General features: G+C 42.9%; 1 protein-coding gene, 1 long non-coding RNA gene and 1 other non-coding gene across 3 annotated transcripts; 1 reads left to right on the top strand and 2 right to left on the bottom strand.

The window, feature by feature from the left end:
- The first annotated feature begins 604 nt into the window (after positions 1–604).
- On the top strand, positions 605–3,628 carry LOC100687820 (ETS translocation variant 5-like). Its single transcript, XM_038580024.1, is given in 4 exon segments — positions 605–799; positions 802–1,161; positions 1,164–1,967; positions 1,970–3,628. Coding segments are annotated over 4 exon segments (1,473 nt in total). The 5' UTR covers positions 605–699; the 3' UTR covers positions 2,179–3,628.
- An 8,675-nt stretch (positions 3,629–12,303) lies between these two features.
- LOC111093307 lies at positions 12,304–21,631 on the bottom strand. Its single transcript, XR_005381503.1, has 3 exons — positions 21,528–21,631; positions 21,111–21,285; positions 12,304–12,678 (listed from the first exon to the last, which is right to left on the bottom strand). It is a non-coding gene; the product is annotated as an uncharacterized LOC111093307 (long non-coding RNA).
- LOC119866966 lies at positions 12,777–12,883 on the bottom strand. The gene has a single exon (XR_005381917.1). It is a non-coding gene; the product is annotated as a U6 spliceosomal RNA (small nuclear RNA).
- Positions 21,632–21,679: the final 48 nt, after the last annotated feature.

Here is a 21,679-nt window from a genome sequence, read left to right as displayed (position 1 = left end):
CCCCACATTGGGCATGGAGCCTACTTAAAAATAAACAAATAAATAAATACAAATAAATAAATCCTCCTATACTCATTATCCAACTTCGACAGTTATAGAGATCTTGCCAGTCTTATTTCATTTCTCACCCTCCACCCTACCTCCCTAGGGAAGAATCTCAAACATCATTTTTTTTCGGTAAATACTTAAGTATCTATCTCTAATAGGCAAAAACTTTTCACAGATATAATAGCTTAAAAAATGTAACAATTGTTCAATATCATTTAATACCCATCTGTAGGGATCCCTGGGTGGCGCAGCGGTTTGGCGCCTGCCTTTGGCCCAGGGCGCGATCCTGGAGACCCAGGATCGAATCCCACATCAGGCTCCCGGTGCATGGAGCCTGCTTCTCCCTCTGCCTGTGTCTCTGCCTCTCTCTCTCTCTCTCTGTGACTATCATAAATAAATAAAAATTAAAAAAAAAAAAATACCCATCTGTATTCAAAATTCAACATTTGTCTTAAATTAGAATCTGTATTGGGGGTTCGGCCCAGCCATTCTCCCAGGCGCCCAGGCCCGGTGCACACGTGTGTGAGCTCGCCTGCGCCCCGGGGCCACTGCAACCGGAGGAGAGTGGCTGCCTCAGGAGGACCCCTCTCCCCCCAGAAATTACTCAATGCTGAAACCTTTCAAAGTGATATTCGAGGCGCTGGAAGCACCATGGATGGGTTTTATGATCAGCAAGTCCCTTTTATGGTCCCAGGGAAATCTCCATCAGAGAAATGTCGAGGGCGGCCTGTGATTGACAGAAAGAGGAAGTTTTGGACACAGATCTGGCCCATGATTCTGAAGAGTTGTTTCAGGATCTCAGTCAACTTCAAGAGGCTTGGCTAGCTGAAGCACAAGTTCCTGATGATGAACAGTTTGTCCCAGATTTCCAGTCTGATAACTTGGTGCTTCGTGCCCCACTTCCAACCAAGATCAAACGGGAGCTGCACAGCCTCTCCTCGGAGCTGTCATCCTGTAGCCATGAGCAGGCTCTAGGCGCTAACTATGGAGAAAAGTGCCTCTACAGCTATTGTGCCTATGATAGGAAGCCTCTCTCCGGGTTCAAGCCATTAACCCCTGCCCCAGCCAAGTGTGCCCACCACCCCGCGCACGCCCCCGCGGCTGGCCCAGTACCAGGCCCTGCCCTCCCCCCCACTCGCTTCCGGAACCTGGACCACAGCAGCAAACCTTTGCGGTCCCCTGGCCACCACATCAGCCCCTGCAGATGCCAAAGATGATGCCTGAAAACCAGTATCCCTCAGAACAGAGATTTCAGAGACAACTGTCTGAATCCTGCCACCCCTTCCCTCCTCAGTCAGGAGTTCCTGGAGATAATCGCCCCAATTACCACCGGCAAATGTCAGAATCCATTGTCCCTGCAACTCCCCCACCCCCTCAGAGATTCAAACAAGAATACCATGATCTACTCTATGAACATGGGGTCCCAGGCATGCCAGGCCCCCCAACACATGGGTTCCAGTCACCAATGGGAATCAAGCAGGAGCCCCGGGATTACTATGTTAATTCAGAAGTGCCCAACTGCCAGTCGTCCTATATCAGAGGGGGGTATTTCTCCAGCAGCCATGAAGGTTTTTCATATGAAAAAGATCCCCGGTTGCACTTTGACTACACTTGTGTTGTTCCTGAGAGACTGGAAGGCAAAGTCAAGCAAGAGCCCACCATGTACCCGGAGGGGCCCCCTTACCAGAGGCAAGGTTCTCTTCAGCTGTGGCAGTTCCTGGTTACTCTGCTGGATGACCCAGCCAATGCCCACTTCATTGCCTGGACGGGCCGTGGCATGGAGTTTAAGCTGATAGAACCTGAGGAGGTTGCTCGGCATTGGGGCATCCAAAAGAACCGGCCAGCCATGAACTATGACAAGCTCAGCCATTCTCTACGCTATTACTATGAAAAGGGCATCATGCAGAAGGTGGCCGGGGAGTGATAGTCTATAAGTTTGTGTGTGACCCGGATGCCCTCTTCTCCATGGTCTTCCCTGACAACCAGCGTCCGTTCCTGAAAGCAGAGTCCGAGTGTCACCTCACCAAGGAGGATACCCTGCCCCTGACCCACTTTGAAGACAACCCGGCCTACCTCCTGGACCTGGACCGCTGCGGCAGCCTCGCCTACGCCGAGGGCTTTGCTTACTAAGTGTCCGAGTGGCTGAGCGGCCAAACCCTAGATAGAGCTAGCAGTTCCCATTCAGGCAAACGAGGGCAGTGGTTTTGTTTGTGTTTTTGGCTGTTCCTAAAGTTTGCCCTTTGAGTATTATCTGGAGAACCCAAGCCGTCTCTGGATTGGCACCCTCAAAGACAGATACCTTGGCTGGGGAGTGGGAACAGGGAAGGGGCAGAGAAACCACCAAAAGGCTGGTGCCTCGGCTTCTGATCCTGACAAGGTTTCTGGGGAGAGATTGCGGTGGAGCCTCCTTCCCAAGGACAATATATATGCAAAGCAATACCTTGTTCAGGGTAGTGCCCACAAACCAGGACAGAGTGTGTGACAATCTGCATTGATCGTGGGCTACTAATTGCCTTTACATAGAAGGGCTCTGATTTGCATAATTTATTGAAACAGAAATGACAGACCCATAGAATAGTAGGCTAAGAAGCTGGGAAGGCTCAGACCGTGAAGGGTTAAAAAGTCTATCTTCAAATTGGGAGAGCTCTTCTAGCTCGAGCTGCGATGTTTCCCCTCGGTCTAGAAAGAAGGGGGGAAAGTCAGAACAGCTGTTCCCCACTCCATGGTTCTCAAATACTAAACCATTGCGACTCTTGGGAACCTTCTAGCCATGTGGTCACCAAGTAGAACAAGCCCCCTTTCTCTTCCCAGTCACACAGCTGTGTGTGTGGATGGCTTTCATTTTAGAAGGGTGATTTACACTTATGACAGTATTTTGTTTTGCTTTGATTCGGGGGATTGTTTTGTTTTGGTGGTTGTTTTGGAAAACCAGTTTATAAACTGATTTTTGTAGTTTTGGTATTTAAAGCAAAAAAAAAAAAAAAAAAAAGCCAACACACAAACCTTTTGGTAACTGTGCACTGCGTCCTAAGCAGGGCAGTGCCAGCTGATGACGCTGCAGCTTGAAAGGGGCTTTGCTGGGGGTGCCCCCTTAGCCGTGCACAAGCCCATTCTATTGCCTGCTTTGTGCTTTCTGCACCAGACAGCCTGATGGAACATTTGCACCTGAGTTGTACATTTTTGAGGTGTGCAGGGCAGCCCAGACACACCACTTGATTCTATGTGTATAGTTCCTTGTGTTTTCTAACATGCTCTCTCTGGAAAGCATATGTACATAATACATGTCATGTCCATTCAAAACCTGGCCACCTGGCGGGAACCCTGGGGATTTCTCCCCGGGCATGACTGATGACAATTTCCATTTCATACATTTGTTTCGTTTCCTTTTTTTTTTTTCTTCTTCAATTCTTGGACTTTCAACCCTGCATATGATTCAATAGGGTTTGAGATGTACATGTGACCCTGACAGGTAAAACAGTGCTAGCATTTGAGTTTCCTGCCACCTTAAAAAAAAAAAAAAAAAGTTTACTATGATTACTGTATTATATCAGAAAAGTTTTAAACCACCCAGCTAAAGCTATGTGAAAGTTGGCCTCAAAATGGAGAAGTCCTTAGAAGTGGTAATGCCTTGCTGCCCACTCCGCTGATAGGATTGCTCCGCTGATAGGATTCCGTGCTCCCCGCAGCACTTGGCAAGTTAACCCTGACTGCTGGTCTTCATGTGCACAAGACAATGCTGACTCGGTGAGGGGAAGAAACCTGCTTTGAATTGTTTGCCTCTCAAGGGGGGTGCGTTACAGTCTTCACCAGCCCCCCCTTTGACCAGCAGCGGCACATCTGTGAAGAGGTTCATAGGGCTGAGGGGTACGTTTTATAGCTATGAAAACATGAGGTTTTCCTCTATTGGAAGCTAATTAGCCCGCCAAGGTATTGAACCTCTAGCTTGGGCCTTAATTAGCATTGTACTCTAATCAAAGGACTCTTTCCAAAAAAAAAAAAAAAACAAAAAAAAACAAAGGACTCTTTCCCGACCATATTTATAGCTCTCTAACCTAAACATAGTCTATATATAGATGCATATTTTATCCCCAGCTGGCTAGAGATCTATTTGTTGTAAATGCTGTATAGGATTTGTTTTTTTTCTTTCTTATCCTGGTTTGGGTTTTCTTTTTTTGATGGATTTATGCTGTCTTAGCAAGTTTGAAAATAACCCTCTGTAGCCTGAGCTCCCCCCTTCCCCTGCTGTAACCACGGGACCTGTGCTGGTACAGGACACAGGATGGCGCATCACCGTTGCATTCCCATTGGACTCATGCACCTCCCGGATGGTTTTGGGGTTTTGTTTTGTTTTGTTTTGTTTTTGCTTCTTTTCCAGAGTGTGGAAAGTCTACAGTGCAGAAAGGCTTTAACCTGCCAGTTGATTTGAAATACTTTCCCCTGCTCAGGGCCGTATGCATCCTGCCAAGCTGCGTCATATTCTGTACTGTGTACAATAAAGAAGTTTGCTTTCAGTTTAAAAAAAAAATCTGTATTGGGTTATGGACATATAAATGATGGAATCAAAACAATCACGGGGGCCCATGTGGCTCAGTCGGTTAAGCATCTGCCTTCGGCTCAGGTCATGATCTCAGGGTCCTGGGATTCAGCTCCACATCAGGGTCCCTGCTCAGCGGAAGGCCTGCTTCTCCCTCTCCCTCTGCCTGCCACTTTGCCTGCTGTGCTCTCTCTCTCTGTGTCAAATAAATAAAATCTTAAAAAAAAAAAAAAGCAATCAGCAAGATTTGAGGAGATGATGGTGTCTGTGGATTAGATAACAGTATTGTATTAGTGTTCATTTCTTGATTTTAATGTTTATACTGTTTATTTCTCATTTAGAGAAATGTCCTTGTTAATAGGAAATTTCCACTGTAGTCTTAAGGGGTAATAGGAATATGCAATTAGCTCCCAAATAATTTGGAAAATAGAAGGAGGGATTATGATAAGTCAAATGTAGAATGTTGACTATGGGGGAATTTAGTTGAAGGATTATATGAAAGTTCTTTGGATGATTCTTAAAACTGTTATGTAAGTTTGAAGATATTTCAAAGTCAAAATTTCATGATAAAACCTGACAAACTGTCTCCCAAAGGGCTTGTACCATTTTATATTCCCACCAGTTTATGAGAGTTCTAGGTATATCCTTGTAGTAATTGGTATTGTCAGTCCTTTATATTTTAAACACTGTAATAGGTGTGTAGTAATAGTTCACTGGGTCTTAATTTACATTTTCCTAATGTTTAATGATGCTGAGCATCTTTTCATGTGCTTATTTGGCATTCATATATTTTTGGTCTATTCAAATCTTCTGCCTATTTAAAAAATTGAGTTATCTGTTTTCTTATCACTGAGTCTTGAGAATCCCTTATATATTATGGAAGTAAATCCTTTATCAGATGTATGATTTATAAAGATTGTCTCCCAGTCTGTGGCATGCCTTTTCATTCCCATAACAGTGTTTTGCAAAGAGCACAGTTCTTACTTTTTTTTAATCTCCTCTCCCCCCATGTATTGCTTACTTTTGAAGAAATTTAATTTCTCATTTTTTTCCTTCTATGAATCTGGATCATGTTTTGTTGTTATATCCAAAAAATTTTTGCCTAACCCAAAATCACAAAGATGTTCCCCTATGTTTTCTTCAAGACGTTCTATAATTTTAGGTTTTACATTAAGATTCTATCATTTAGTTTTAGTTTAAAAGTTAACTATATACCTACCATATGACACAGCTATTTCACTCTTAGGTATTTAATCCAGAATAATGAAACCACATGTATACAGATGTTCATGGCACCTTAATCCCCAAACTGGAAACAATCCAAAATGCTTATCAACAGGTGATGAAAAAATTGAAGTAAAAATAAATTGAGATATATCAATACAATGGAATACTATCCAGCAATAAAAAGAAATACACTAGCCCTGGAGTAATAAAATAGATGAATCTCAAAGTGATTATGCTGAAAGAAGCCAGACAAAAGAGTACATATTATATAAAATTCTAAAGAATACAAACTTAATATATGTTTTATATAAAATTTATATAAAATTATAAAGAATACAAACTTAGTAATAGGAGATAAGTGATCAGCTGGGATAAGGAGAACAGATAGGCCAAGGGATAAGGAGAATAGATAGGTCAGGGGAAGGGATTCCAGAGGGAAAAAAAGAAACTCTTGGGGCTGACAAATATGGTCATTATTTTGATTGTGGTGATGGTTCATAGATGTATGCATATATCAAAATTTGTCAAACAGTACAATTTGAGTATATGCAATTTATTGTATGTCAATTATACCATAATAAGCTGTTAAAAGACAAAGGTTGTTTTGTTTTACAGTGGCTTTTTTTCTTTTCTTTTTTTTCAGCTGAAAGGTCTCACATTTATTACTGAACCAACCTACTGGTATAGAAGGCATAGTAACAGAGAAAATAATTTCCTTAATAAGACATCTATTGGCCAGGTAGGAAGGGTGATTCCTTAGTGTTAGGAAAGGAACATGTGATCTCCATGAAGCTTAAATACGTGTGCCAGTTATGTTTGCTATCTTATGATGTGCAATGCCTCATAGACCCAGCTCATTTCTTCTCCAGCGCCTCCTCTTGGAGTTGTACCTGATTTTATTACCAGTTTTCATCTGAATCCGCTGGGGAATGGGATGATTCTGCTTTTGTTTCTTGGCCAGGAATCACTCCATTCTGAAAGTCTTGTGAGGAGACATGGCAAGGAACAGTCAACCACACACAACTAGGATGATGGTGAAAAGGAGAGACCTACAGTGGCTTTTCTCACATCAAGATCCAAAGTCCACACATGGCATTTGATTCCTCTATTTCAAATAAAGGATCAGCCCAGCAGGCTTGGGATATACAAACTCTGTACTTTGCTAAGGAAAGACTGGCCATTAAGTGGCCCCTGGGAAATAACCTCTGAGACCTTGGAGCATCCAGCCTGATAAGAGTATCCTTGTATTAGGGGGTTTACAAAGAACTTTTCAAGATACTCCAAGCTTTTCTTATTCTCCAAGCCCTCTCTAAAACTTTAGATCAATTCCCCAAGTGTTGGGGAACTCCCCTATATACTCCCTGCTTCCCCAAAGTTCATCTCCTGATCCTACTCTTTACCCTCAACTTCCAAAGAAAAAAACTCCCAGATTGGCTGTTGTACCCTATATTTGAAAACCACAATCCCCTTTCCCTTCATTCCTGAAGATTATTTTCACCAGATGAGGAATTCTGGGTCAATAGTTCTTTTCTTTCTGTCTTCCCACTTCCTTCTGGTCCACATGGTTTCAATGAGAACAATGAGAAATCCGCCATCATTCACATTGTTTTTACCCTATAGGTAACGTGGTATTTCTCTTTGAAATTTTCCCCTCTTTGGCTACTTTTGAGATTTTTTTTTGGCTGGGGGCGCGGTGTATGGGGTGGGGGGGTGGTCGTTAATGTCTCGAAGTTTGACTATGATTTGTCTTGGTGTGGATTTCATTGGATTTATCTTCTTTATAAGTCGCTAAGCTTTCTGAATCTCTAGATTTTTCCCAAATACAGGAATTTTTCAGCCATTATTTCTTTGAATACATTTTCTACTCTGCCTTTTTTCTCCTCTCCATTTAGGAGGTAAAGGCATTTATTTGTTCTTGCTGCTTCGTGGCCTGGCAGCCAGAAGCAGGAGAGATAATGTAACTCCTACTGTTCAAGAAAGTATGAAACAAAAACTGCTTGGGCAGCCCTGGTGGCACAGCGGTTTAGCGCCGCCTGCAGCCCAGGGCTTGATCCTGGAGACCCTGGATCGAGTCCCATGTCAGGCTCTCTGTATGATGCCTGCTTCTCCCTCTGCCTGTGTCTCTGCCTCTCTCTCTCTCTGTCTCTATGAATAAATAAATAAAATCTTAAAAAAAAAACTGCTTATTTATTTTTAAAGATTTTATTTATTTCAGAGAGAGAGAGAGAGCGTACACAATCAGGGGAGAGGGAGAAGCAGATTCCCCACTGAGCAGGGAGCCTGAAGCAACCTGATCACAGGACCCCAGGATCATGACCTGAGCCAAAGGCAGGTGCTTAACAGACTGAGCCACCCAGACGTCCCATAAAAACTACTTTTTTTTTAATAGACTTTATTTATTTATTCATGAGAGACAGACAGAGAAAGAGAGAGAAATAGAGAAAGAGAGGCAGAGACACAGGCAAAGGGGAGAAGCAGGCTCTATGCAGGGAGCCTGATGTGGGACTCAATCCCCGGACTCCAGGATCACTCTCTGGCTAAAGGCGGTGCTAAACCGCTGAGCCCTCTAGGGATCCCCAAAACTACTTTTTAAAAGAAAGATTTTATTTATTTACTTGAGAGAGGGAGAGAGAATGAGCATGGGGAGGGGCAGAGAGAAAGGGACAAGCAGGCTCCCCACTGAACAGGGAGCCCAACTCAGGGCTCAATTCCAGGACTCTGAGATCATGATCAGAGCTGAAGTCACTTACCCAACTGAGCCACCCAGGTGCCCCTGAAATTAAAATTACTTAGTGGCTTTTGCAGCACATTGTGGGTATTTGTGGGCATTTGCACATACCCAAATTAATCTTGTCCTTTAAATTCTGGAATAAGTTTTTTTTTTTTTTTTTTTTTTTAGTTCTGGAAAAAAAATAAAATAAAAAATAAAATGAAAAAATTCTGGAATAAGTATATGCTTTTGTTCCAAAGTTGTGCCATTAATTCCAAGTCAGACTGTGAGTCATAGTATCTTATTGTCATATCTCATCTTTTAGCAAAGAAGATTTTACTATCCTGATCATTTAATTCACCAGAATTGGTCCTAGGTAACTTTTAGTCTTTCAAAAAAAAATCAAATTTATTTTTAAAGGACATATTTGTTATTGATGTAGTTTTGGAATATAGGTGAGGTTAGGTGGAGTGAGGTCTGGAGCTGACAACCAAGAAAGAATTCTTGAGACATCTTTGGTTCAAAATGGTGGTTTTACTAAAGCATGGGGACAGTACCCATGGGCAGAAAAAACTGCTGCACTGGGATTGTAAGGGATAGCTAATGTACTTGGAAGTTGGGGGTAGGGGAAAAGGGAGATTTTAAGATTTTTTGTGTGCTAAGGAGGACCTACAAGATATTAGAGGCCTTGCCACTGTAGAGTTGTTTTTCCCTCTAATAAGCATTAACATTAAGATAAATGGGAGTTTCCTTCTGGAAGTTAGGTTATTGTTAAGAATGCTTTTTTTCTTGTAAATCACTAAGGCATTTTGTAAACTGAGGTAGACTCATGTCTAGAGGACTACAATCTCTATAAGTTAACTATTTTTTTTTAAAGATTTTATTTATTTATTCATGAGAGATATACAGAGAGGCAGAGACACAGGCAGAGGGAGAAGCAGGCTCCCTGTGGGGAGCCCGATGTGGGACTTGATCCCAGGACCCTAGGATCAGGACCTGAGCAGAAGGCAGACACTCAACCACTGAGCTACCCAGGTGCCCCTAACTATTTGTTTTTCCTTTCCCTTGGTTTTTAGGGCAGCCAAGAGTGCCTGAGGAATGTCACACTCATCTCTCCTGGGGGGAGTGGTGTCATTTGTGGGGTGTCAGCTCGTGCTTTGTCCTCAGCTAGGCTTCTTTTCCCTTATTATGATCAGGGATATAGGAAAGAATGTACCAGCTTCTGAAGTCACAAAAAGCTGTTGGGATCACAAAAAGCTGTTGAGAAATCATAATACTCTTCAATAGCTAAACAGCTTCTCAAAGTGATTCCTTTAAAGAGGGTAATACTCAGGACGCCTAAGTGGCTCAGTGATTGAGCATCTGCCTTTGGCTCAGGTCGTGATCCGGTAGTCCTGGGATGGAGTCCCGCATCGGGTTCCCCATTGGGAGCCTGCTTCTCACTCTGCCTATGTCTCTGCATCTCTCTCTGTCTCTCATGAATAAATAAATAAAATCTTAAAAAAAAAAAAAAAAGATGGTAATACTCAAGGGTATTTTCATTTTGGCATATTTTCTGTTAAAAAACTAGTAAGGGGGATCCCTGAGGGGGATCCCTGGTTGGCTCAGCAGTTTGGTGCCTGCCTTTGGCCCAGGGCATGATCCTGGAGTCCCGGGATCGAGTCCCATGTGGGGCTCCCTGTGTGGAGCCTGCTTCTCCCTCTGCCTGTCTCTCTCTCTCTCTCTCATGAATAAATAACAATCTTTAAAAAAAAAAGGGGGCGGGGGATCCCTGGGTAGCTCAGCGGTTTAGCCCCTGCCTTTGGCCCAGGGCGTGATCCTGGAATCCCGGTATCGAGTCCCGCGTCGGGCTCCCGGCATGGAGCCTGCTTCTCCCTCCTCCTGTGTCTCTGCCTCTCTCTCTCTCTCTCTCTGTCTATCATTAATAAATAAATAAATAAATAAATAAATCGTAAAAAACAAACAAACAAACAAAAAAAAACAACTAGTAAGGTTGTTTTATGACCACTGTGTTTATGTGCTTGTGTGTGAGACTATTGAGGCTACCTGGGGGAGGGGAGTATTAAACCTTGCACCTCCCAGATATTCTTGATGAATTTAATAACAATTTATAGGTGCAACTTACTAATTGGGAAACCAAATTAGGTGATATATTCATAGATTCATATCAGTAGGAAACCATTTCCCAATCTACATATTGAGATAATTTGGAATACATGGGAAGACTGTGTTAATATCTTTTAAACAGATTATTGCTTTGATGGTAAGTTAGCATACTAAAAACCAAGAACCACAAAGTAAACATATTGAGCCCAATAATGTAAAGCTAAATTCTGGACTTCTATTTTTTTTTTTTTAAGATTTTATTTATTTATTCATGAGAGACACACAGAGAGAGAGAGAAGCAGAGACAGAGGCAGAGGGAGAAGCAGGCTCTCTGTGTGGAGCCTGATGTAGGACTCAATCCCAGGACCCCAGGATCATGACCTGAGCTGAAGGCCGACATTCAATCACTGAGCCACCCAGGTGCCTCTAAATTCCGGACTTCTAAATCTTAAAGTAAAATTTTCCAAAAGCCACATTGTCCTTTGCTAATTGCAAATTAAGCAGTTCTTATATTTTTTTGAAATACACTTGTTAGGCAGAATTTTACTTAAATATACAAAGAGGGCAGCCTGGGTGGCTCAGCGGTTTAAGTGCCTGCCTTCTGCCCAGGGCATGATCCTGGAGTCCTGGGATCGAGTCCCCACGTTGGGCTCCCTGCATGGAGCCTGCTTCTCCCTCTGTCTATGTCTCTGCCTCTTTCTGTGTTTCTCATGAATAAATAAATAAATTCTTTATATATGTGTGTGTGTGTGTGTGTGTGTGTGTGTGTGTGTGTGTGGAGAGAGAGAGAGAATTCTTTTTTGAAAGGTAAAGCTTTTCCCCCTTTGATATTTGTTTTCTTTAAGTGTAAACAGAAATGGATCTTATATAGTTACCTTTCATCTATTTCCTACATTGTGCCAGATACTGTTAGAGGTTTTCTTTCTTTTTTTCTTTTTTCTTTTTTTAAAGATTTTATTTATTTATTTGAGCAGGGAGGGGCAGAGTGAGAGGGATAAGCAGACTCTGGTGCTCAGCGAGCCCTGCACAGGGCTGGATCCTCCAACCCTGGGATTATGACCTGAGCGGAAGGCAGACACTTAGCCAACTGAACCACCCAAGTGCCCCACTGTTAGAGGTTTTCATTACTTAAGTAATTTATTGTCCTCAAAATAATCTTACAAAATAGGCATTTTTAAAAAGTTAATCTCTACACCTAATATGTTGGGCCTGAATTTATGACAGAGATCAAGAGCCACATGTTCTATCAACTGAGCCAGCCAGATGCCCCCCAAATAGGCATTTTTATCCCCGTTTGGCAGAAGAGGAAACAACTTAGAGAGGTCATGTAACTGTCCACCGTCCCAAAGAGAAATTGTGGAGCAAGCATTCAAACCCAGGTTCAACTGACTCCAACATTAATGCTGTCCTCTTGCCCCTGCTATACAAGAATCTTTTATCTTCAGGGAGTTGGTAGGTTTGCCAACATAAAGAGACACTCTGGGGATCCCTGGGTGGCGCAGCGGTTTGGCGCCTGCCTTTGGCCCAGGGCGCGATCCTGGAGACCCGGGATCGAATCCCACGTCGGGCTCCCGGTGCATGGAGCCTGCTTCTCCCTCTGCCTGTGTCTCTGCCTCTCTCTCTCTCTCTGTGACTATCATAAATAAATAAAAAAAAAAAAATTAAAAAAAAAAAAGAGACACTCTGGTTTCCAGGGAATAAGAAATAGGTTATCGATTATAGTAAGCTTAAGTACTCTCCAAAAAAGCCATTTAAATTACATAAATTTATCAGAGGCCAGTATATTTTTGGAGATGAAAAAAACCAATGGTTCAATTCAAAGATACCCAGAGGTTTTATTATCGGCCACCATTTTATTTCACTAGGATCTAGGATATTCTTATTGCCACTACCAATATACATAAAGATTTTTAAAGTCTTGACTCGGGGTGCCTGGGTGGCTCAGTAGGTTAAGTGTCTGCCTTCAGCTCAGGGTCATGATCCTAGGGCTCCTTGCTCAGCGGGGAGTCTGCTTCTCCCTCTCCTTCTGCTGGCTGCTTCCCCTGCTTTTGTTCTGTCAAATAAATAAATAAAATGTTAAAAAAAAAATCTTGACTCAATACCTTCCATTCCCCAGAAATAAAATAAAGTCTGTGTTTTTGTTTTTGTTTTTTAAATATGGGGTGCTTCACGAATTTGTGTGTCATCCTTGTGCAGGAGCCCTGCTAATCTTTTCTGTATCAGTCCAATTTTAGTGTATGTGCTGCTGAATCAAGCAGAAGTCTGTGCTTTCTTAAATACACAGGCCCCAGTTTTCATAATTATATCTGGCAGGATAGTCTCATTTATGCTGTGATAATGAGCAGCTCCAAAAATCTTGGTTGTTTAGTACAATCAAGGTTTATTTCTTGCTCATACAAAATTTGTTGTAGGTCTGGGTGGCTCACCAGGATTTCCCTCCCTTCCCTCTTCCTACCCAGTCTTCTATGGTGACGCAGAAACACGGTCTACTTCAGAGCCCATGTTTTAGCTCTTCCAGTTCAACCCAAGGCACCTTCCCTATGGCACTGATAGGGCAGCAGAGACTTGAGAATTGCAAACAGCTTTACACTGCCACAGCCCAGAAATGATTTGTCACTTTTGCCCACATATTGTTAGTCATAATAGTCACATGACCCTGCCCACTTGCAAGGGCAGCAGAGAAAAATAGTCTGTGTATTTGGAAAAAGAGAACAAGATTTTGTTGAATGCTAATAATACACATAATAAATCTTCATTATTGGGATCCCTGGGTGGCGCAGCGGTTTGGTGCCTGCCTTTGGCCCAAGGCGCGATCCTGGAGACCCAGGATCAAATCCCACGTCGGGCTCCCGGTGCATGGAGCCTGCTTCTCCCTCTGCCAATGTCTCTGCCTCTCTCTCTCTCTCTCTCTGTGACTATCATAAATAAATTAAAAAATAAAAAAAAAATCTGCATTATTGGTGTCTTATATAGGCCTAGATATAACCATTTGGAAATAGAACCACTTGTTTCAGATAGGTAGCCAGGGACCATAAGGACCCATCTTCCCTCAACATGCTGCTGCTTGGGCTTACCAACGCAAAATACTCAAGAGGCCACACAGACACATGTGAGGGTGTGGTGTAGGGGACAGGAAGAAGGAGGAGGCCCTCAATGAAGAAGGGAAAGAAGGGAGAAATAAACACCACAGGCTTCCTCTTCACTTCCCCTTACCTTCGGCTTTGCAATTATCCTAAATCCTATTCCATTTCTTCTTCTCCCTACCCAAGTCCCCTCCTGCTCTTTAATAAATGCCCAAGAAAGTTGGAATCTGGGACTCCTTTTGAACATAAGATGAATCCTATTATAGTCTATAAATATTGAAAGACTTGCTATTATTAGTACCTATATGCAAATTTTGTCTGTCACTATACCACAGCAGTATAAGAGAAAAACACAGAGAAGATAATAGGCTCTTAAAAATTACCTATTACCTTTTTGTTTTAGTCAGAATTTAATTGGATGAGACCTGCCCACGGCAAGAAAGGGAATCTTCTTTACTCTGTCTTCAGATTCAAATGTTAATCTCATCCAAAAATACCTTCGTAGAAAAACCCGAATGGTATTTGCCCAAATATCTGAGCAACCCAAGTGGCTTAGTCAAGTTGACACGTTAAATTAAATATCATATCGATTTTCCCATGGTTACAATAAGCAAAATCCCTAAGCAAATCCTAGTTGGTATATGATTAAGACCAGGTGAATTGGAGAAAGCTTTGAGAATCTGTTCTATTCCACACTACTGTATTCCTACCTTCCCAGCACAAAGGTTTTAACAGTTGTTAAATGGGTGAATTACTGGCTTAAGAAGAGTAGCTCTTATAAACACTGTGGAGACTGAAGGAGGTAGACCTAAAGACTAAGTAGGACCTTGCTGGGGTTCCTTAATCCCCAGAGCCTCTCACTCCTTTGTCTTCCACTCTGAGAACTCTATCATCATGTTTATTATTTCAATAGGAAAATGGCCCCTGAGTGCTAAAAAAATGATTTAAATAGTTTGGGAACACAGGTGTTTTTATTTTTTATTTTTAAATTTTTTTTCCTTTAAAGATTTTATTTATTTATCCATGAGATACACAGAGAGAGGGAGAGAGAAGCAGAGACACAGGCAGAGGGAGAAGCAGACTCCATGCAGGGAGCCTGATGCAGGACTTGATCCTGGGACTTCAAAATCACGCCCTGGGCCAAAGTCAGGCGCTAAACCGCTGAGCCACCCAGGGATCCCCAAGAACACAGGTGTTTTTAAATTGGGAGAATGCCTTCTTATATAATTCATGACGGGAGAGGAATCTTACATGTAACAGCATTTTCTAAGAGCCAGAGGTTACTTAATTTCTACTCCATTTCCCATTGAGAAAGGGAAATTGAAGGACCCTATAAAAGATTGGATTTGTTTTTTTGGCTATCTCTACTCTTTTCTTTTCTTTTTTGTTTTAGATTTATTTATTAGAGAGAGAGAGAGAGAGACCGACCATGAGGGGGAGGGTAGAGAGTGAGAGGGAGAATTCTAATCAGCCTCACATAACACGGTGCCTGAGCTGAAAGCAAGAGTCAGACATCCAACAGACTGCACCACCCAAGTGCCCCTTGCTGCCTCTATTCTTGCTAGGACCTGCACCCCACCTCACACATGCCTTACTGTATGTCCTCCTTGTAAAGGTCAAGGAGTTAAGGATTACTTTGGAGTCTTCCCGCACAATAGACAGCATCTAAGGTGACTGGGTGAGGTCATCTTCAAAGTTTTCCAAGTTCACTGACTCTCCACACCTTGATGCCAAGACCCCTAGCTCCATGGCATAAGCGACTTATGGAAGACACTTGAGCACTCGTCTTTGTTTTACCCAGTGCCTGCATGGCTGGGAGAATACATACAGCAGAACATTATCCTTAATTAAAAAAAAGAAAAAAAAAAAAGACCTCAAGCAAAGATAGGAGTCTCTCTCCTTTCTTTTCTGAGTCTCCAGAAATTCGATCTGATCTTCTCTCTATATATACATAAATCTTCAACAAACTCTGCTCTCACTTCCTCTCCGCTCGTGTTTGATTTCCATCCTTCAGGAAACCTGGCTGGTCCTGCAGTACACCCTCTGGGTCCTCAGACTGAGCCAGCCTGCATCATCATTACCTGATTGTACTGTAGTTCTACAAATTTAGGGGTAAAAATGAGCTAGGACATAAATGTGGCTACCACCTGCCTTCAGCTATGGCTGTGTACCTGATTATTAATATTAACCAGCTCATAAACACATTTAACACCTGTACATGGTAAGTAATTGGAGCAGACTCCAATTAATTTGTTTTTTGTTTGTTTTGCCTCCTCAGGTTCAATTCCAGAAAAAAAAAAAATCTAAAATGGGACCTCTTGAAGATTTTTTTCTTTTGGACAAAAGTAAAATAGGCATTATAGCATATTATATTTTTTCTTAAATGACTATAACATCTCTCATCCCACATGCTCTTCTTACAATATAACTGATACTTTTCCCATTAAGTATAGTCTGTGTCCTTTCTCCATAAATGTGGTTTTTTTAAAATTTTTTTTTACTGTTTCAACAAATAGTTGAAATGATGCTTTGTGACTTCTGAGATTTAGGCAATTTCTGCATTTGAAAGAGGAACTACCCACGTGTTGACTTCAAACTTTCTAAATGAGTTATCTTTTCTAGCTTATTTCTTAACTCAGGCAAAAGACCCTAAGGGCAGAGCATCCAATAGGATCTGCCCTGAGCCAGCATGACCTCGTCTGTGACTGATTTTAAGACAACGATTGACCTGAACTCCACTGTCCACCTGCAGCACAAACATAATGTTCACCTCACTGAAATAAATTCCATTTTTGTTTCATCACCATTCATTTCTCTGCCTTCGGATTTGGTCTGTGGCCAAGTGGCCAAACCTGGTTTGTTCGGGATCCCTGGAGCCAGGTGCTCTTGTACCCCACCACCCCAGCTACACCTTGTCCTCTTGGAATTCTCTTGGAGTGCTCACTTTGGGAACATAGCTGCCAGGCAGTGAGGAAGCCAAGTGGCCACATGGAGGGACCACCTATAGGTATTCCAGCTCAGTTCCAGCTGAAGTTCAAACAGCTAGTAGCATTAACTGCCAGATATGTGAAAGAGCAAGCCTTCAGATTTCAGACTCTGGACTTGATTTTTGAGCTGCCCCAGCTGATGTCATGTGGTGCAGACAAGGTGTCCCATTTATCCTTTTTTTTTCCCCTAAAGACTTATTTATTTATTCATGAGAGACACACAGGGAGAGACAGAGACATAGGCAGAAGGAGAAGCAGGCTCCATGCAGGGTGCTCAATGTGGGACTGGATCCTGGGACTCCAGCATCATGCTGTGAGCCAAAGGCAGACGTTTAACCATTGAGCCATCCAGGCATCCCTGTCCCATTGATGTTTGACCAAATTGCGTATCTGTGAGCAAATTAAATGATAGCTGTTGTTTAGGCCACTAAGTTTGCAATGCCCAGATAAGAATAAATAACACTACCATAGACACTTAACATATATTTAAATCATATCTGATCTCATATCAATCTTAAATTCTCCTGTACTCGGTGAAAACTTCACATAGCACACAGCCATAAGAGCCATGCTACTCTCTTCCTGTCCTTGGTCTTATATTTTCACGATGCAATCTATCCTCAAGTCTGGGAATCATAGTGACCTCAGCAGATTCTTTTTTTTTTTATTTTCTTAAAAGATTTTCTTTATTTATTCATGAGAGACAGAGAGAGACAGAGAGAGAGAGAGAGAGAGAGAGAGAGAGGCAGAGACATAGGCAGGGGGAGAAGCAGGCTCCACGCAGGGAGCCTGACGTGGGACTCGATCCTGGGTCTCCAGGATCAGGCCTTGGGCTGACAGCAGTGCTAAACCGCTGAGCCAGCCAGGCTGCCCAGATTTTTTTTTAAAGATTTTGTTTTTAAGTCATCTCTATGATGTAGTTTTGGAATGTTGGTGAGGTCCAGAGCCAACGGCCAAGAAGGAATTCTTGAGATGTCTTTGGTGCAAAAAGGTGATTTTATTAAAGCAGAAGTGCAGGATCCACGGGCAGAAAGAGTTACTGCACTGGGGCTATGAAGAATGGCTGATTATATACTTGGATGTTAGGGGAGGTAAGGAAAAAGGAAGGTGTCCAAAAGGACTTTCTTTTTTTTTTTTTTTTTTTTCAAAAGGACTTTCATATGCTAAAGACTCTCAGGTTATTGGACGCCTGGCTATTGTCAAGCTGTTGGTTTTTCCTCTAGCAAAGTATTAACATTAAGACGGGAGTTTCCTGGAGGAATGTCACACTTATTCCACCAGAGAATTAGGAGTGGGGGTGGTTGTTGGGTGTCAGCTTGTGCTTTGTCCTCAGTTTACCTTCTTCTACCTCATCATCTATACCCAACGTTAGGCTCCAATTTACAACGTCAAGTTGTAATGCTTGCTCCACGTGCTCCATCGATTGAGACAGCCAGGTGTCCCAAGCTAGCTCCTTTTTCTTTTTTTTTTTTAAGATTATTTATTTTTTAGAGAGAGAGGAGCAGAGAGAGAGGAACAAGCAGGCTCCTCGCTGAGTGCAGAGCCCAACCTCAGGATCCTGAGATCATGACCTGAGCTGCAACTGAGAGTTGCATGCTCGATCAACTGAGCCACTCAGGCACCCTTCAAGTTAATTCCTGACTCAACTAATCCTATACACTAACACTGTCATCAGGTAGATTCCAAGACCTCACCTTTACTGCTCACCTGCTTGTACCCACCAGCCTTGTCCTACAGTTTTCCTCAAGTTCTTCCCAAGTTACCTCTTAACTCAGGCAAGACTCTACGTGCATAGCATCCTGTGATGAAAACCAAAACTATCCCTCAAGCAATAAAGTTTGAGTTTGAGCTTAACCGTTGACTCATTCCTGTGCAAATGCACCATGATAGGATCCACAGAGTGACCAACAGTTACCCTTACCTCATAATACTAACCCAGTGAGGAGCAGAAGCCTTGTTACATAACATACAAAGTATGCATAGGTGTGTTTACTTAAAGTGCTTGCGAGATCTTACACCCACTGCTCTCATCTAAATATTCATCATAACCCTAGATAAAAGGAACCATTCTTCCTTGCTCCAGGAGTCCTGGCTTTGGAAGTTAGTTATTCCCCATGATTTCCTAATTTGCTGCAAATACGTTTCCGTTGTGTGGCAACTCACTTGGTGTAGTTCCTATCTGTGACTCACCAAGGAGCTAACTCAGGTTAGTTATAGTATCAATTTAGGGGCTGTAGAAAATTTACCGGTATCTTCTCAGAATTAAAAAAATGAGAGTTTTCTTGCTTTTTCTTTTTTCTTCCTTCAAAGATTTTATTTATTTATTCATGAGAGACACACACAGAGAGAGGCAGAAACATAAGCAGAGGGAGGAGTAGGCTCCATGTAGGGAGCTCGATTTGGAAGTCCCGGGACTCCAGGATCATGCCCTGAGCCAAAGGCAGACGCTCAACCACTGAGCAATCCAGGTGCTCCAAGTTTTCTTGCTTTATTGAAATCTTTCCATCTACAAAAGTGACTCTATCCTACATCTTTATCCCAACTCTTAGCAGTTTTGAATAGAGAGTGACAGGTAAAGATGTATTTTTACAACTGCTACTAAACAACTCATTTACACATTCTTCCTTACCCTTTCCTAAAGGAATGTGCTGGATGTTGCTGAATGACTATTACATTTTGTCTTGTAATGATTATAGTGCAAGGGGGCTTGAAGAACAACATGTTTGGACTCTAAGAACGAATTTTAATACTCAATACTGGAAACGGCTTTAAAAAAATTCAATTGATCAGTAATTTTAATGTGGGAAACAAAGGCAAAAAGAAATGTAGATAAATATTAAATGTCCTTATAACCTGCAGCCCATTGACAAATCCTTGAGGCAGGAGAGTATAACATTCCTTATTTTTTTTTTTTAAGATTTTATTTATCTATTCATGAGAGACACAGAGAGAAAGAGAGGCAGAGACACAGGCAGAAGGAGAAGCAAGTTCCATGCAGGGAGCTCGACATGGGACTCGATCCCAGGTCTCCAGGATCACACTTCAGGCTGCAGGTGGCGCTAAGCCGCTGCGCCACCGGCCCGCCCAAGTATAACATTCCTTAACGCTGATGGCAAGCTAAAGAGAAAAGCAACTTTGGTTTGACTGTAGCAAGGCCTTTGTATTGTGTGAGTCTTCTTTAGCGTAAGAAAATCCTTTTGGAACTTCCGTTTACTTCCCCCCACCACAAAGTACTAGATGAGTCGCTCCTCATAATCTGGGGCCAGCAGCCCACAGGTCCTGTTTCCATGCTTTAGCAAAACCACCTTTTTGCACCAAAGACCTCTTAAAAATTCTTTCTTGGCCGTGGGCTCTGGATCCCAACATCACCAACATTCCAAAACTACATTTGTGCCTCTCCTCTTTTTAAGGCCTCTGAAATGTTTAAAGTAACTGCTTACATGGACGATTATTACCTGCAGATATTATGAGAACCCAATCATGTGCAAGCCACGGAGGACTTTTTTGGTCTTTAAAAAAACTTCATGTCTTGTACAGTGAAATGAAGCAGGATCAGCCTTGTGATCATCAAGAAGTTCGGTAATTATTTTTTTTTCTATTTTTATTTTTCTTTAAGATTTATTTATTCATGATAGACATAGAGAGAGAGAGAGAGGCAGAGACACAGGAGGAGGGATAAGCAGGCCCATGCCGGGAGCCCGACGTGGGATTCGATCCCGGGTCTCCAGGATCGCGCCCTGGGCCAAAGGCAGACGCGAAACCGCTGAGCCACCCAGGGATCCCCGGTAATTATTTTTTAAAGTAATCTCCGCAACCAGCTGAAACTGACAACCCCAAGATCCAAGAGTTCCATGCTTTGCTGACTGAGCCAGCCAGGTGCCCCAAGAAATTCTGTGATTCTAATCAATAAAGTCAGTAATTTGGGACCTAATGCTATCAGTCGGTATGTTAATGCTCTCTCTCAAGTCCTTCCCCAATTAGAAGAAACCAGTTTCCAAAGTTTCAAAACAGCAAATCTTTAGTCATCTTTTCCTATCTTGTTTCTCCTTTTCTCCAGAAGTACACATTCACTCGGCTTTACTACTCAGCTACTCTTACCATTTCTTTCTTTCTTTCTTTTTTCTAAGATTTATTTATTCATGAGAGATACAGAGAGGGGGGCAGAGACATGCAGAGGGAGAAGCAGGCTCCGTGCAGGGGCCCCACGTGGGTCTCGATCCAGAATCCCGGGATCACGACCTGAGCCGAAGGCAGACGCTCAACCGCTGAGCCACCCAGGAGTCCCACTTTTACCATTTCTTGGTCACTTGGTTATCCCAGCTTCCCGACTTTTTGCACCGTGTCGCAGGAAGTAGTAGCTCCCTCTCCAACTATTCTTTCCTTGGATTCCACCAGACTTGGGCTATACTGTATACCTTTATAGATAGGAGACTCCTGGAGCACCTGGTGGCTCGGTGGGTCAAACATCGGCCTTCAGCTCAGGTCACGATCCCGGGGTCCTGGGATGGAGTCCCGCCCCCGGCTCCCTGCTCAGCGGGGAGTCCGCTTCTCCCTCTACCTGCCGCTTCCTCTTTATCAAACACGTAAAATCTTAAAAAAAAAAAAAAAAAAAAGGTTACTCCGTAAAAACATCCAGGGAACCATGCACCAGCGTCGTCAATGTTATCTTTCATCTTCAGCTACACCCAAGGCGTCACTGAGCAGCCTAGGACTGGGAGCCCCGCCGCAGGTGACAGCGCAGTGGAATTACAAGCCTTTCAGGCAGCCTCTCTCCGCTGAAGAAATAAGGGGCAGTAACCACAGGAACAAATAAAGTGAAACCCAGGAAGCACCTCGCACACATCCAGCGCCGCCAAACCAGGATCCTCGGCGCCTCCCACGCTCCAGCCGAGAAAGGCACGCCCAGAAGGGCCAAAATGGCGCCCTCCCCGCGGCCCCCTCGGCGTGAGGGGCGGAGCCGCGCGCGTCACGTGACCGCCCCCCC

Source organism: Canis lupus, chromosome 30 (assembly GCF_011100685.1).
Source record: "Canis lupus familiaris isolate Mischka breed German Shepherd chromosome 30, alternate assembly UU_Cfam_GSD_1.0, whole genome shotgun sequence".
NCBI lineage: Eukaryota > Metazoa > Chordata > Mammalia > Carnivora > Canidae > Canis > Canis lupus.
Note: the sequence above shows the minus strand (reverse complement) of the source record. Positions and strands in the feature narration are given on the sequence as shown.